This window comes from Kogia breviceps, chromosome 13 (assembly GCF_026419965.1).
Source record: "Kogia breviceps isolate mKogBre1 chromosome 13, mKogBre1 haplotype 1, whole genome shotgun sequence".
Lineage (NCBI taxonomy): Eukaryota > Metazoa > Chordata > Mammalia > Artiodactyla > Physeteridae > Kogia > Kogia breviceps.
Window position 1 is genome coordinate 52184151 of NC_081322.1, and position 18365 is coordinate 52202515.

General features: G+C 34.6%; 1 protein-coding gene across 2 annotated transcripts in view; it reads right to left on the reverse strand.

The window, feature by feature from the left end:
• TBC1D32 (TBC1 domain family member 32) overlaps positions 1-18365 on the reverse strand; it is a 196006-nt gene that overhangs the window by 73329 nt on the left and 104312 nt on the right. For both annotated transcript variants that reach the window (XM_059083266.2, XM_067011725.1), the window contains exons 24-26: positions 13627-13749; positions 12515-12623; positions 11668-11764 (exon numbers count right to left, since the gene is read on the reverse strand). In XM_059083266.2, the coding sequence (XP_058939249.1) occupies positions 11668-11764; positions 12515-12623; positions 13627-13749 (329 nt within the window). The remainder of the gene's footprint in view (positions 1-11667; positions 11765-12514; positions 12624-13626; positions 13750-18365) is intronic.

Consider the following 18365-nt stretch of genomic DNA (forward strand, 5'->3'; position numbering starts at 1 on the left):
ATAATCTAAAGATAGGCTAACTTAAACTTTTTAAAAGCAAAAAATAAAAAGATAGGCTAACTTGGAAAATACAGCCTTTAAGTAGGCTAATCTAAGATTTCCCATTCCTTCTCCAAAATTCACCTACCAAATATTTTTCTTTCCTAACTTTGTACAGAATAAGTGAGGAAGTCCAGAGAGAGGCTAATAAGCTTATTCCAGCAAAAGCCCTTGGGCATGGAGAATGAGGCAAAGGGAAATGGAATCAAAGGAATGGTACCATAGGAATACAGTAACTCTGAATCAGTGATTTGGGGAGTAGAACAAGCATGAACTATACACAGAATTTCATGTTTGCCAAAATTTCTATGTTTATAATCACACAAAAAAATTAAAAACCAGAGTCCTGCTTCTGGCCATGATGGAGGAACCAGAAACAGAGCTTGCCTTTCTGCCATAAACAACTTGAAAAATGGATAAATATATCAAAACACTGTTTCCAGACACTGGCCAATAGGCAGTACAGGACTGTCATGTCTGAGAAAAGGGAAACTAATGAGGTAACTTGTACAACGGGGCCCTGTTTTTTTTTCTTGAATCACTTTCAAGATCACTGTGCGGGAAGGGGGATGCCCTGGAGGTCCGTTTGAGTTAAAGAGACAGAAGTCAAACTGCAGAGAGGCTAAGGAGACTAAAATCTGTGGATCAGAGTACTGAAGAGGATGAACAAAGAAAGAACCCCAGAAATCTGTATGTCTTTGTCAAGTTGGTTGCAAAGAATCAGCTGTGCAGTTGAAGAGTGAAGCTCCACAAGACTGGGTAAAGAACAGCTGAGAGCTGTAAAATGAACAATTCCCAGAGTATACATAGGGTTAGAAGATGTCCAAGTTCCAAACGGAGTGTGAAGAGTCCTCCTTAATTACCAGAATGTTCCACAGACCAGAAGAGTCACACCTTAGTGACAGAGTTAAATGAGCCATAAAGACAACTTTGCAACTACCCTAACAAAAAAATGAAAGCCCCGAATGATCAAAGTGATCCACGAGTAACTTGACTGCATGCCCCAAAATGTCCAACACTCTTTAAAGACAACAAAATCTGGCATTCAACTATGTAAAATTAATAATGTTGAATATTCAATTAAAAATTACTAACATGTGGGCTTCCCTGGTGGCGCAGTGGTTGAGAATCCGCCTGCCGATGCAGGGGACACGGGTTCGTGCCCCGGTCCGGGAGGATCCCACGTGCCGCGGAGAGGCTGGGCCCGTGGGCCATGGCCGCTGAGCCTGCGCGTCCGGAGCCTGCGCTCCGCAACGGGAGAGGCCACAACAGTGAGAAGCCCGCATACCGCAAAAAAAAAAAAAACAATTACTAACATGAGAAAGGGGGAAAAAATGACTCATAACCAGTAGTTAAATCAGTTAATACAAAGACTCGGAGAGGACTGAGGTGATACAATTAGCAGCCAAAAATTTTAAAGCAGTTGTTTTTAAGGATTTTAAGAAAATACAAACAAAAAGTGATGTTTAACCAAATCGTAGTTATCTACACTGGAATCCTACTTAGTAAAATGATACCACCAAGTGGTACATGTAACAAACCAGATGAATCTCAAAACCATTATGCTTAAAGAAAGCAAACACAAAGTATCTTACGTGATTCTATTTGTATGAAGTGCTAGAATGGAAAAACGAATCATAGCTATAGTTCTCAAATGGACTAAGTTTTGCTCCCCATATTTCAGTACTGTCTATAGATACTTCTGGCTGTCACAGCTGGGAGGGGTGGGTGCAAAGAGAGAGTTCTATGGGCATCTAGTGAGCAGAGTCCAGGAGGTTGCTAAAAATCCTACAATGCACAGGACATCTCCCTCTGGCAACAAGCAATTAAGCACTTACTTACTACCACTGAGTAAAACGGAAGAAAGGAAAATCATCAAATTTCATGTTTACAAAATTCAATGAGAGTTAATATTTCATACCTAAACTCTGAAATTCTTTGTTATGGTAAGTACCATAATCTTTTCATACTTGATGATATTGTATAATTTGTTTCTCAAAAGATTATTATATAGAAGGAAAGATTATACTTATACTATAAATAATGTAAAAAGAAAGAACCTCAATTTCAAGGGGAGGAAAAATGTAAGCTTAATATAAATGCAAAGAAAATCTACACAGAAAACTTTTAGTACTTCTTTCCAAGGATATCAGACATTTTGAATGCCCATTTTATACAGAATATCATAAACTGCTACAAAAGAAACAAATAAATGGAAGATTTCATAAACTAACTAGCAACAGATTCCTACACTTAATTTGGAAAGTCACCCTTCTTGCTATTAGACTGGAGCTTATTTGTGAAATATTTGCTTCCAATATATGTTTTCTGCTTATCTTTTCTTCTTCCATGTAGATTAATACAGTTATGCCAGTTTACTCTTAATACAATAAATAAGAAGACTCTGTAGTGTGCTTATCTTTTCTTCTTCCATGTAGATTAATACAGTTATGCCAGTTTACTCTTAATACAATAAATAAGACTCTGTAGTTGTCTCCAAGAAGCAATTAAGACAGATGCTTAATATTAGTTCTCCCTACATTTCTAAATGTGAGAGTATCTAATTTCCATGAGATTCTATTTTTAGTTGATTGGAGGAAGAGCGGTAATCCTAAATCTTACATAATTTATCAGACTAGAAATAAAAGCAACCCAGTCTACTCATTTGTTAATTTGGCAATTTTCATTCTTTTATTAAAATGTAGTTGCCATTATAGGTCATCTCATTCTCCCTTTTCTCCTCTTAAGTTCATTTCTACTTACTATGTAGATAATATTCTAATTTTGAATCTAACTACTAGGATTATATAATGATTGTAATCCCATTTGTAAGTTAAAAAGACATGAAGATAATTCATAAGGACATGGGCATGAACTTAATATCTGAAAAGACAGAAATTACCAAAGTGTCAGCAAGAAGCAGCATCAGTGAATAAATACTTAAACCCAGTAAGAATATAAAAATTTGGTAAACAAAATCAATATAGAGAAAACTGTCTTTTAAGAATAAGGATATTATTCTAATGGCAAAATAACAGTATTTGTAGTTGAAAAGGCTAAATTTCAACATCTTTTAATGCAAACAATTTAAAATAATATCAGCATGTCTTGAGAGCTACAATATGTTGGCATCCTAAGGCTGTAACTACAAAAGCTATCAACTTTATTGTGCATTCGCTCAACACTGAATAACCCCAGAGACACAAAATATGGTACGCTTGTTCTACAGCTCCATCTCTAATTTAGAAACTTTATCCATATTTGTTTTCTTACTGACCAAAATGCATTGCAATGATTAACGCTTCGATAAACAATACGCTCCAACTATGAAACGTTCAAAGTAGACATATATAAAAATACTTAGCAAAAAGCCTTTTCCACCCCCCAACATATGAACACATAATGTTTTAATAAACATTGCCAATGGTTTGAATTTTCACTTGTGCCTTTATAAAGTATCAAATCTATGCAAATAACACAGATTTAATACAGTGACTTAGATTCCTGATCCTCGCCTAAGAACATCACACGGTCCCTGTAAGCATTTGATCAACACATAGAATCTAATGACTCAACACAGATTTTATACAAAGTTCACTCAGAGCTGAAAAATTACCAAGTGTGAAAAGCAAGTTCTAACTGGAATTCATTTCAATTTTGTATGACAATCTCCCTCTTTTTCTCATTTAATTTGTAGAAAGAAAAACAACTTCATGTTGAGGCAAAAAGAAAAAAAAAGATACTATAGTGAGATTTATCTCTCTTATAAGATTTAAAATGACCTGTTTTCTCATATATGTATAATGTCACCTAAAAATACCCAATTACAATATCTGAACAATCTGAGAGTAACGATTTTAACATTATTTTGTGCTTTCCATTAAAAGGAATGATTATCACCGTGGAACTTACTCTTTTATACAGTACTTGAAACAGAATGTTTTTGCCAGTCAGAAAATCAATTTCCTATGAGGTAAGTAGAAATGCAGTAGAGGAAGCAGTAGAGTTAAGACACTGAAAGCTATAAAAGACTAAATTCGATGTAATCACAGAATAAAGGTTGTGCATTTTTTTGTTTTTTTTTCAATTGTGAAAAAGTGAGATGGAATGCTAATAATGCATACCTTTCACGTGGTATATATGGGTAAAGTAGTACTTTGTAAATGATTTTAAAAAAAGTATAATAAAAGTGACTCCTTCATGAATGATATATGTAGAAGTCTAGCTCAAGGAGCTTTCTAACTGCAAAGCCATTCATTCTCTAAAAATTGAGTCAGATCAGAGGTTATTCCAGGTATAAATTAAAATTTCTAAACTTACTTCAGATTAGCCTAGAAGGAATTCCCAATGCCCTCTGACAAAGATTTGGAAGACTGAGTTTGATGATTAGAAAAATAAAGGGAGAAGAAATCCAATATTAATTCCCCCATTCATTCAATAAATATTTATTATTGCCTACTACTTTAGACAAAAATGTTCATGGAGGTGACATTCTAGAGTAGCAGCCAGTGAAAGAAATAAATACATAAGTAAACTTCATAGGTAAACTATAAGTGCTGTTAGAGAAATAAACAGGGAGCCAGAGAGAGAAGCAAGAGAAGAAGTCTATTTTACATAACGTGGAAATTACTTCTATGAAGAAGTAACATTCAGACTAAGCTTCAAAAGGTTTAGAAGGAATTACCCAAATGAAGAGTAGGAATTAGTATTCCAGGAAAAGGGAATATCAAGAGCAGAGGCCCAGAAGCACAAACAATGTATTTTAAGGCGTGACAGAAGTTTCTAAATCATATATTTGATAAGGGACTTATACTAAGAATATATAAAAAATACAATAATAAAAAGACAAATAACCCAAATGAAAAATGGGCACAGGATCTGCATAGTCATCTCTCCAAGGAAGATATACAAATGGCCAATAAGAACATGAAGAGTATCACTTATATGTGGAATCTAAAATATAAAACAAACTAGTGAATACAACAAAAAAGAAACAACTCACAGATACAGAAAACAAACTAGTGGTTACCAGTAGGGACATGGGGAGAGGCAATCAGAGAGGTACAAGATAGGGACAGGGGATTAAGAGATACAAACTACTGTGTATAAAATAAATAAGCTACAAATATTGGCAATATTCCCCGTGTTGTACTGAACAACACGGGGAATATTGCCAATATTTTATAATAACTATAAATGGAGTATAATCTTTAAAAATTCAAACCACAAGGAAATAGCACTTCACACCCACTAGGATGGCTAGAATCAAAACTATCAGATAACAAATGAAGATGTGGAAAAAATCAACTCTCATACACTGTTGGTGAGAATGTAAAATGGTTTAGCTGCTTTAGAAAACAGTGAGGCAGTTTCTCAAATTATCAGAGTTAACATATAATTCAGCAATTCCACTCCTAGGTATAACATTCTAGAGAAATGAAAACATGTTCATGCAGAAACTTGTACCTGCAGTTCCCTAGTGGCCAGGATTCGGTGCTTTCAGAAACTTGTACTGGAATGTTTGTAGCAGCATTAATATAACAGCCAAAAGGTGGAAACAATCCAAGTTTGTTTCACAAAATACCACATACTATATTGTTCCATTCATATGAAAGCTCAGACTAGAGAAATCTCTAGAGACAGAAAGATTTGTGGCTGCTTAGAGCTGGGTGAGGAAAGAGGGGAAAGCAAGGATACTGAGTTTCTTTCTGAGGTGATGAAAATGTTCTGAAATTTGTGGTGATGGTTGCACATACCTGAATATAATAAAAAGCACTCAACTGCACACTTTATATGGTTTAATTGTATGGTATGTTAATTATATCTCAATGAAGCTGTTTAAAAAATTTTTCAAAGACCTATATGATTGATGCAAAATATATAGGATAATTACCGTAAGAGAAAAGACAAGAGATGAAGTAAAAGACAAGCAAGATGAAAGAATGGGAAAGTAACATATTTGTTATTAGCTTTCATTCTATTTCTTAGCACAAAGGAAGGGCCTCCAGAGGGATGTATGGGTAAAGAGTGACTATTGAGGAGTTCTTAGAACATTCAAGTTTACTTACATCAGAAGTTACTAATATGTTTGAAGCTTTCAACGAGCAGCCATGGGAACTTCTAAGATCAAAGAATAGCAATCAATGCCAATGGCCTGGCAGTCAGTAACCTTGTGAGTCACTGCTGTTCTTCTGTTACCCTGTTGGCCCTGTTAGGAATACTAGAAACATACAGGCAATGACCAAAAACAAAAAACAAAAAAACCCAAAACCACCACCACCAGCAACTTATTCTCCACTTTGAAGACACCAGCCCCAACGAAGTAAATGTTTCCAAACGATTTCTTGATAAAGATAGAAATTCTACAGCAGTAAGGTATATAGGATACAGGCATAATCTAGACTGCTGATTTTTATAATTCAGCCTGAATAAACATTATAAAATAAAAAATAAAGCGAATGGAAGATGCTAGAAAGGGAAGTAAGAAGAGCTTATTTCTCATTTTATTAAGATATTTCTCTCTGATGCTTCCAATACCCAGAGTACACTATCCAACTCCTCAAGCTATTTTTATCTCCCTGTATGGAAGTACTGAATTTCCCTTCCTCCTTAGAGAAAGAAGTACCCATCCTGAACACATCAAGATGGAACATATACTAGTTGCTAGGGATGTTATAACTCGTGGGAGATCTAATTTTAGCTTAGGAAAACAAAACCAAAACAAAACAGATTGCTATCTCACAGTCTTCCTGTTTCATACGGGAAAGGAATTATGAGTTAATCTCTAGTAGTTCACCGACATGTTAACAGGTACTTGGTTTTAACCACCATACAAACCCTTCTTTCTCCGACTCCCCTTCCCTCTTTCTTATCTTCTGCACAGGAACAATAAGTTACTGTACTAACACATTTCTTCCTACTTTTCTCAACTCTCAGATAACAGAGGGATGATATTTTGGAACAGATTTTTTTTTAATGTATGATGATTTAGGTATGTTCACATATGTGACATATGTACATAAATAATATTAATCAGCTTTTAAAGGGCTTTTACATTTTAATATGGTGACCATAAAAATGAATACAAAGAAAAATAACTGAACCAAATGATGTCTCAAGATTCTTATTCACAGACGAAGATAAATCATCTAATAGCTAACACTGATGCCAAGGAACTAACAAGAGGCAATTTAACAGATGAGGAAATGCTAAGTGTAGCAAGAAGGATAAATCTAGAAGCTGGGAGACAAATTAGGTGAATGTCACCATGTGCACACAACTACAGTGATTTTTTTTCACAACAATGAAATGATATCCCAAAATATTGCAGTGCAAATGACTAGAATGACACCTATCAGAATCAGTGAATTATTACCTCCAAATCTAAAAAGCAAGTATATGAACGCTTGCTTTTAAAATAGCTATTTGTATCTTAAAGTATTAAACAGTATTTTTAAATGCATAATTAATGTTTAACTTATTGAACAGTATTTAACCAGGAACATTACTTTCAATTTAGCCTTGTATCTGCTAGAAATACGTTTGGCTCCATTATTCTCACTGAGGTTACAGAGATATCATCACTGTATTCTCTTAGGTACTGTCAAAGTCAGACATGCTTCTGATTTCCTCTCCCATTTTCTGCCATTCTTCTACAAGTACAGGGTGAGTGATAGATCAGCAATACCAGAATGACACATATTTGATTCATATTTGACTCAGTATGTACCTATGTAAAATCGCTTCCTGAGGTACCTCTTTGGCTATCCACTGACTGGTACCTAGATCATGCTCTCCTGCTTAACAAGAACCACAATAATGCCAGGACCACTATTAGGAGGAAGTATTAGGTACTGCTGTTAAATTGAGAATAACGTCTTATTCAAACACTTGTGTTTTAGGTACAAACAGAAAGGCAACTGGAAGTTGCTGTCCAATATGGTGGGAAAATATGAAGTTAAATAAAGAAAATGGAAATTGTACTAAATTAGAACATGTGACAGAAAGGCAGGCACAAATGAGTTGGGCCTTGTAGGCTATAGTGGAGTCATGAGAGGGTTTCAAGTAGAGGAGTTAAATGATCCAACCCACATTTCAGTAGCCATTCCTGTGGCTGCTGTGTTGGAAACAAACTGAACAGGTTACTACAATAATACAGGTGAGAGACGAGGGTGGTAGTAGATGAGTGAAAAGTGGTTTCATTTCTGATATGAAGGATCAAGAGCATTTGCTGACACATTAGATGTGGGGTTATGAAGACAGAAGGAGTCAAAGAAAACCTTCAGGTTTATTGCCTAAAGAAGTGGAAGCACAAAGTTGTCCTTTCTGAAATGAGGAAGCATACCAAAGGAACAGATTTTGAAAAAGTATCAGAAATTTATCTCAGACGTGTTAAATTTGATATGTTTATTAACCGTCTTAGTAAAGGTGTCAAGTAAACTGGTATAAGTACACAGTCAAGTAGAAATACGGGTTTAAGATATAAATCAGAGTGTACTGGACGGTATTTTAGTCATGAGACTAGATGAAATACCCAAAAGAGTAAGTACAGACAAAAAAAAAAAAAAAGAGAGAGAGAACTGAGCCCTGGGGCACTCCAAAGTTTAGAGGTTGGAGAGATGTGAAAGATCCAACAAAAGAGATGAAGAATTTGCCAGAAATGCAGCAGGGGGAAAAAATTAGATAATGTACTTTCTGAAAGCCAAATAAGAAAATGTTTCAAAAAAGAGAAGCATCGGGCTTCCCTGGAGGCGCAGTGGTTGAGAGTCCGCCTGCCGATGCAGGGGACACGGGTTCGTGCCCCGGTCCGGGAGGATCCCACATGCCGCGGAGCGGCTGGGCCCGTGAGCCGTGGCCGCTGGGCCTGTGCGTCCGGAGCCTGTGCTCCACAACGGGAGAGGCCACAACAGTGAGAGGCCCGCGTACCGCAAAAAAAAAAAAAAAAAAAAAAAAAAAAAAAGATAGGCATCAAACATTTTAAGTTTTAATGCTAGGTGTAGTAGGATGAGGATGAGATCTGACCTGTCAATTTAATCATGGTAGAATGGTAAGGGTGAAAGCCTGATTAGCTTTCAAGTGGATTCAAGAGAGCATGGAAAGAGAATAACTACAATATTAAGATTAGACAACTCCTTCAAGGAATTTTGCAGTAGGAGGACAGAAATGGGATTGTAGAGAGGGGAAAGGAAATTCAAAAGAAGATATTTTAAATATGGAAAAATTAACAGCATGCTTGCTGGCCTGTAGGAAAGCTACAGTGGAGATCCAAACCCACCCCCGACCCACAAAAAAGCAATAAAGAAAAAGGGAGAACTGTTAGAAGCAATATCTTTGCAAAAAAGAGGATGGAATGCAGGGCACAAATGGAGAAACGGGATTTTGTAATTAACATTTGCAGTTTTATTCATAGTAATACAAAATCTAAATTAGCACAGATGCAGCCCAGTGAGCTGACATGTATCAGGAGCACATGGAAGCTGACTGTTTCTATTTCCTCAGTTAAAAAAAAAAGGAAACAAAGTTATCATCTGATAGGAAAGACTGGGAAGAAGTTAGGAAGGTTTAATGAAAGAGAAGACTTGACAACAGTCATCTAGGGGACTAGGAGAGTAAATGGACCTGTGGACACACTGTATGACTGCCTGGCAGCATTACAGGCTTACTGGAGATTAATAACCATTCTGCAGTTATCTTCTGGGCTAGACAGAGAAGCTATTATTACTCCCTTTTCTAAATAACTTATAAGAGTCGAGCAGGGAAAAAAATTATACTCCTCTGAGCACTGATTCCTAGGAATTGATTTTTTTTTTTTTTTTCCTTCTCAGGGAACTATCCATTTAATCTTACTTTCTGATTTGTCTGCCTTGGTCATTTCAAAATAAAGCATATTTTTTAATCAAACTATTATACTTTGAAGAAACAAAGCATATTTTTTAATCAAACTATTATACTTTGAAGAAACAAACTATCTAATATGGCAGTCAAAAAGTAAGACTGACAATGAATGAATGTGCTGTTCAAAAGAAAAGATATATTTGTTTCCAAGAGAAATTTAGCAAAGGTAATGATGTTATATGGTAACAAGGAAAAGGGATGAAGGGTTGAGGCACGAAGAATGGATCATATGGTATACATCATCTTATATCTGGTGCTTAGTGAAGTACCTGATAATCAGCACTCAAGAAACATGCTCAATAAAGGAATGAGTAGGCGAATACATAATGAAACCTAAAGACAGAATGACAAAATATAAACACTGATTAAAAAGACTGAAAGTAGGAGAGGAAGACATAAAAGATTGGGTTCACTGAAAGATGCAAGTCAGTGGTAAGAGTCCAAAATGATATTCTTTCAAGAGTTTCTTCTTGAAAAATACTTAATATTGCTCCCACATCTCTGAATTAGGTCACACGAGAAAAACACATGGCAAAATTTTAAAAGTGTATTAAAAAGACAAATATTAAAAACTTTTAAAAATCCCTCACGTTCTCTTTCCCTAACCTAGGTAGATAGAAAAAAAATAGAAATTTGTCTCTACGCCAATTGTGAGATACATAGTGTATATCTTAAACACTGGATAGAAATAAAAACATGTATCAATTGATGGCCTCTTTTGATTAAGGTAAGTAAACACTAGGAAAAGTAAATGGCTTATGAAGCCTCACAAAGAAGAAAAATTTCTTATTTTTCAACAATCACTCTGTGGAATCTAACCTACATGAAATGAATTATATACCTTATTTCTTTCCAATGCAAGTTTGATAGTACGACAAGGAGATCATGTTGATATTAAGATTTAACTTCTCAAATTAATGGTTTAAAATCTTCATATTTCATCTTAGAATCCTCAAGTCTAAAAACTGCTTGAATTTTTATTGCTCTTATGATAAAAGTCTAAATACCTGAACTTGAGGTACCCTGGTCTTACGGCTGAACTTGGCTTACCTGCCTAAGTCTTATCTCTGGTCACTCTTGTCCTCACATTCCAAATCTCATACATCCTTGAACTACTCATGGTTCTTAATACAATTTGCTCCTTTTAGTCTCACTGCTGTTTCCTCTGTCAAAAATGCTCTTCTAATACCCAGAAAACACCTACTTCACGTCTCACTTTAAACTCAGTGTTCTTTGGAAGAGCATCTGCTTATGTGCTACCCTAGCAGGCTACACATTTTTCTATATATTTAGTTCCTATTACACGGCACTACCATACAATTGTCTAATTATTTGAATGTATTCCCTAAAAGGTCATAAATATCAGAATTTTTATTATATTTATATAATTTATATTTTAAGTCCTGAGCACACAGGACTTACGTATGGCACACAGATATTAAAAAATATTAATCTGTTGAATAAAGTTCTATGTATCGAGAATTAATTCATCAAAAATCACTAATTCCCTTTTTTAAAACAAAAAAAGGTTCTGATAACTATTCGGCATCATACAAATATTCATTTAGTAAGGAACATGTGAAATAATGAAAACTTACAAAGAAACAGACATATATGTATTCAGGTATACGAGCTGAATGAAAAATAGTATTAATCTCCCTTCATAATACTTTATCTTTTTTCAAATCATAACAAAAAGCAGCAAAACATGGCACTTGATGGTAAACGTTTTACCTTGTTTTAGATCAGCATTTCTCGCAACACTGTCTGACAAATAGCAGTTTGGTAAAGGGTAAGATGAAAACATTGGCCAAGGATATGGATCATCACCCTAAAAAAGAAGCAAGACAGATGACTTTAGGAAGCAGTTTAATATTAAATTTTAAGACTTTCTGAAATATCACTTAAATTGGCTTTTGTTTCATAAATTCCAGAGTTGTAGCATAACTAACCAAAAGCTATCTGACATTATAATTCAACACTCTAATGGATACTAACTAAAATGAAATATAGAAACATTAAATAAGTACTAAAGACAAATATGATAACTTGTTGTAGCAACTAGATTGCTCACAAAACTATTTCTCTTGTGCTGTCAATCATTTCTAGCTCACCATTCTTGGAGTGAAGTACTTAATATAACAACAAACAACAGTAAAAATAACAAAAAAAAAAATCCCTTCAAGAGAAAACCAAACTCTATGGATACTGATGAAAGGAGAGGTACTCAATATAGCCAATGAAACACAATAAGAATTAGTCATCTAATAAAAATCAGGTATCATGAAGGAGAAATTAAAAGTGAAAAAATTTTAATATGTGTTCAACGACACACAAGGAAAATGACAAGTTTTTAATAAAAGAATATCCTACTCCGCAACACAAACTACCACTCATGACACCTTGCCTTGAAGAATGCTATTTTCATTAGAAAGTGTTTACTTGCATCCTAAAGTTTTTCTAGTAACAAAAGTTCAATTCTGTGATGTGGATATTTGGAAGTTGTTTATTGTCACTTGAGTTGGCTACCTTGCTTCAAAATGTCAGAAAAACATTCCCCCCTCCTCTTTACCCCACTTACCTTCTCTAGTATCCTTGGAGGCAAAATTCGTTCCATTGGCCCACCAATAAGATTTATTCTAACAAGAACATGATTCCTCTCCACTGATAAGCTATCAATTATAAAATCTCTGAAAAATAAATATATCAATTGTTACTGCCTTAATTGAATATGATTTTATTTTAAGATCATGTCAGTGGAATGTAGAGGAAAAAAAGCAATACAATTTCTATAGAAGAGTCTGAAAAATTCACTTTTTATCTTACAGCTTTCTTAGCTACAGAGCAAAGAATTGGAGATATAATTGATATAATGAGATGAATGAGATTAAGAATATTTCCTTGATAAATGTCACATGTTAAAAAGAAATGGGATTAAGATGTGCATTATTTCCACAACAACTCTATCACATTTTTAGTCAAAGTTCCCTTAAGTTCCAGACCCAGTGTCTTAATTCAAATTCTAAACTTTGTATCCTCCACACTTCCTGAAGCTGTTAATACTATCCTTCTATATCAAACCTAGAGTATTCAGTAATGTAGCCTGGTATTCTGTACTATTTTTCCAAGGTCTAGCTAGGGTGGAGGCACACTTTTTTAAAATTACAGACACAAAAACAATGCCAACTATTGAATGTGCATTCAAGATATGTCAACCAAATCAAGGTAATGGTAAGTATGACATATTAATAGAAAAAAGTTTTCAAGGTATTACCATAACCTCATTTTGCAATAATCAGAATTTATAACTATGAACTAACATAATTAAGAGAATGAAGTAAAAATTGCCTCTATAAGGGACAGAAAAATCAAACGTTTTGTTTAATGGGTCATCTTTCACATGAGTCTGAATTTAAAGCTGATACAACTTAATAAAGTTAGGACTTAACTAAAAAACAAAAAACTAAACAGAAACTTAGAAAGTAGTACTCTGTAAGCTGTCTCCAAGAACACTGTCTACAATCTTTTTAACTGTGACATTTATGCTTTATTGCTTTTCACTCTTATTTAAATCTACTGAATTCAGATAATGGAAAAACATTAAATAAGCTGTACAGAAAATTACTGTCTCAACAGAACATCTGTAAAGAAAGTTGTTATTGTCTCTTATTTATTTATTTATTTATTTTTTACCTGTGACTGTCAGAGGTCTCTAAGGTATTTTCTTCTTGAGCATTTAGTAACATTTCAGATACTTGATATTGAGCCTCCAATAGGAGAAGAGTGTCTAGATCACAGCATACCACACTCAATAACCTAAATAAAAAGGAACAATAAGAGTTTATAAAATATATCCTAAAAGTTTAGAAACTTTCTTGGTGTCTCAAACCAAGAGACATGGAAATAAAAATTTTGTAAGAAAAATAAGGTAGTTATTTCAGATATATTTTTAATCATTTTGAATAATTGACTTCAAAAGTTTTTCTAATTGAAATATCATTTAAAAACCATGGTATTTCTAATCTAGTTAAAAAATTTATCTAAATTTAGGAATAATAAATTTTCTTCTCAACTGATACTTAATTTAAAAATTAATTAGGGAACATTAGCAAATCTATAAAAACTACAAATTGCTACCACTTTTTACTCAATTAAATACAGAAGGAACGACAGAATCATTTTGCTACCAATCCAGGAAATATTTATTAGGTGAAATGTCAATGGCTAACTTTATAATTGTCAGATAAAGCTGAGAACACTGGAACACAATGATCTATCTTAACATTACTAAAAGTAGAAATCATGTAGCTCCTATTATGATGCAAGAGCATGTACAGTGAGTGCACCATCTACAAAATATTCTTGCCAAAAAAACGGAACCTGAAACTAACCAATCCTAGATATCTCATTATCAGTTTATACTGATACAAGGCTCAGAGAAATATGTAAAAAGACGCCACAAGAGGGAAATAGTCAACATGAAAACCAGAATTTGGAGAATTCTACACATTATATATTTCTTCTGGAAAAAAAAACGGTTCATAAAAAAAGAGGGGATAAAGGAAGTTATAAATTAGAAAAATAAAATGGATGTGAAGATTTTGTTTTGATCATGATTCAACCAAAAACTGTGAAAATGCATTTTGAGTCACACAGGAACTATCTCCAAGGTATGTTAAGTAAAAAATAAGGCACAAGATGTGTATAGTGGTAGCATTTGAACCAAAATGGAGAAACATTTGAATACATATTTAAGTACATATTTGTTTTTACGTAGAATCCCTCTCCAAAGACAAAAAAGAAACTGGTAAGAGTTGTTAGCTTGGGGTTGGGGGGAGGTAGGGTGGTTGGAACCTGACAGATTGAAGGGAATATATACTTCTCACAGTATATCTTTTACAGTGTTTGAATTCTGGTGCAATCACATGTTTTATCTAATCAATAGCATCCATAAATAGAAAAATGTTTGGTAGATGCATTTAATAGTCAAAAATGGCAATTCAACATCACTCCCCAGAACTTGGCTAAAATAACCAAATGTATCCAAAACTAAGGGAAAATCTATTATCAATTTAGAGAAATGTTCCATACTTAGTTTATAAAAGTAAAATCATTTGTGCTAGATAAAATGAAAAAAATACTTAGACTTCTGGTTTAAAGATGGTAGTGTAAGTTGGTATTTCCCTTTTCTCAGCCTAGAAATAACCCCAAGGATTGAGAAGGAAGGAAAAGATCATAAAAATATTTAGCCACAAAATGAGCTGAAGGACAGTTAAGGGCAATCAAAATTGGGCAAAGACCACTATGGGAAGGAAAGAAACTAAGAAAGGATGTCACGGCTGCCCATGAACAACAGAATTAATTTCTCAAAAAAATTCATAAGAACAAAATTTCAGAAATGAGGAGTATACTCAGATGAAAGTCTCTGTTTACAACAGTGGAAACAGGATACACGAGACAGAGGAAGGAAGATCCCTGGTCCTATTATGGTTCGTAGTAATAGAAGAAACAAGGTAGAACATGGAGTCACAGACAAATCAATTATTAGTTATTGGTTACAGGTTATAGAGACAATTATTAATAATTAAAACTGACTACACGCATAGTGAGATTGGCAGGGACAACACAAAAACATGCACAGACTGAAAACTCAGGCCCACAGAAAAAGTTCAACTAACTGGGAACATGACCATAACTTCTCTTCAAGCCTCCTATAAACAGCTGATGATGAAAAAACTCACACCGCTCCAAAAACAATACCACAGGATGCATACAAAGGTGCTCCAAGAAAAAGGAGGAAATAACAGGATGAGCAGATGGCAAATACAAACACACAGGGCAGCCATTATACACTCCAAAACTATGACCAAATAATTGTCTGTGAATTCTTTAAGTTATATAAATGTATCAAATCAACAGGTTGTATAACTTACAGAATGTTATACTGCAATTATCTCTCAACTGAAAAGCTTAATAAAGCAGTAGTCTCCAATAAGCTCTTTGCACAAAGTAGAGCTGTATAAGCACCGGAAAGAAACAGCAAAACAACCAGAAAAGATAAAACATGAACTGGCAGAGCTAAGGAAAGCAGAAGAACAAAAGTGTCACAGAAATTAATGCACAATTAGAAATAGCAAAAAAGAACAGATGCTGCTAAAAGCACAATAAATGATACAGGGAACAGAATGAGAGTGTGAAAAACATAATGAAAATAAAGAGTTTAAATTATTGATTTCTTGAAGAGAAAACAGAAATAACCTAACAGGATACACCTTTAGAGATACTAGTCAAATTCCACAAGAAAAGCAACCATGACAGCATGTCCAGGGTAAACTGAACCAAAAGCGTCAACGCTGAGACAGAGCTATTAGACTTAGAGAAAGAACCACTGCGGTATCCAGGGAAAAAGATAAGTCACTAACAGAGTTGGAGTTGGGGGGAAGGGAATCAAGCTGTTCTCAGATATACCCACAGCAACATTCAATACCAGCAGGACAATGAAGCAATACTGGGAGGAGGTCTAACACCAGAGAGTAACACACATTACAAAGTTGTGATAATTTTAAAAGTGTAGTAATAGCATGAATAAACAAAAGAAAATTCAAACAGATGCAAATGTATAGAGGAATTTAAAATATGTCAAAGGCAGATAGAATTTCCTGGTGGACGGAATATGTGGAGCAAAAAGAAGAACGATACCAAGGATGACTTCAGATGTTCTGTTACAAAAATAAGAAGGATCAAGTCGTCACCAACTAAGTAATAAGGCTTTAAGTTATAAAGGTTTAGGGAGGACCTGATAACCTTTCTACTTTCTTTAGATTACTAAATCAGTGAACAGGTAATGAAAATAACCTCAACATCCTCTAGTTTATGATTTGAAAGAGGAGTCTATAAACTCTAGATGGACAATGAGATGATCCAAGGTGAATCAGAGTAGCTCTGAAAGCAGATACATGCCTGAACTGAATTTTCATTAGAGAATGAGTAAACAGAAACTTTAACAAATGATGTAAGACTTTTAAAATCCTACAAGTAGTAGGAATAATGTAAGGTTAGCAAATTTGATCCAGCAGTAAATTAAAAGAATAGCATACTGTGATCAAGCACAGTTCATTCCAGGAAGAAAAGGATAGTTTAATATTAAAACATCTCCTGATATAATTCATGATATCTATATGTAATAGAAAATATATAATCATCTGACCTGATGCTTGAAAGCTACTTAATTTAAGATTCAACATCCACTCTCTACTCCCTGTCCTCCAAAAAATAGCATTCCCATTAAGGTCATGAGAACAGAAAAACTGTCCATTATTTAGCATTGTTTTAGAAGTTTAAGCCAATGCAAAAAAGAAAAGAAAAAGAGGAATGCTATCTGAAAGGAAATAATGATGTTCATTATTAGAAGATGATAAAACTGTTTATTTGGAAACTACCCTTCCCCATGACATAAAGTTCAATTTACTTGATTTTAAGAAATATTGGTTGAATACCTACTAAGTGCCTATTACTGTTTTAAATGCCAAGGATACCTCACTGAACACACATGCACAAAAGTCTCAATCTTTATGGAATGCTAAATACTAGAGGAGGGGGACAGTGAACAACAACAACAACAAAAAAACACAGCATGGATACAACTAAAGCAGGGAAGTGAATAAGGAGTTGTAACGAGAGCAGTGGGGATAGATCACTGTATACAATTTCAAATAAGGTAGTTAGGAAAGACCTCATCAAGAAGGTGACATTTGAGTAAAGACCTAAAAGAAATGAAGAAACAAGCCATGGAGCTATCTGAGAGAAAAATGTTCCAAGGCAGAGCAAACTGCTTGAGCAAGGGACTGAAGGTTGAGAGCACGACTGGCATGTTTGTAGAACAGTATGCCATTCTCACTGGAGTCTCTCAACTCTGCTGGCTTTGAAGAAGCAAGCAGCCATACTGGAGAAATCCATGTGGCAAGGAACTACAGGTAGCCTCTAAGAATTGAGGGCAGACTTCAATTAACAAAGCTGCAAGGGCTCTAGCCTCTAAGCAGCGAGAAAACATGACCCTCAGTCCTAAAACCATGAGGAACTACATTCTGCCAACAATCTGTGAGTTTGGAAACAGATACTTTCCTGATTGAGCTTCACAAGAGATCACAGCCCCATCTGACACCTTGATTGCAGCCTTGTGAGACTGTGAACAAGGAACCAAGCAAGCTAAGGTGTATGTAGACAGAAACTGAGGTAGGTGTGTGATGTTTTAAGCCACAAAGTTTGTGGTAAGAGTTCAACAAAATGTCTCCACTAACAACCTAAAAGCATTTAAAGGAGAATAGTTAAATGAATTAATAATTGGTATATCTATATAGTCTCAGACGTTTATCTCAGACATGGTGCTTACCGTGTTCTAAATTTATGTGACATATTTAGCCTCACAATAACTC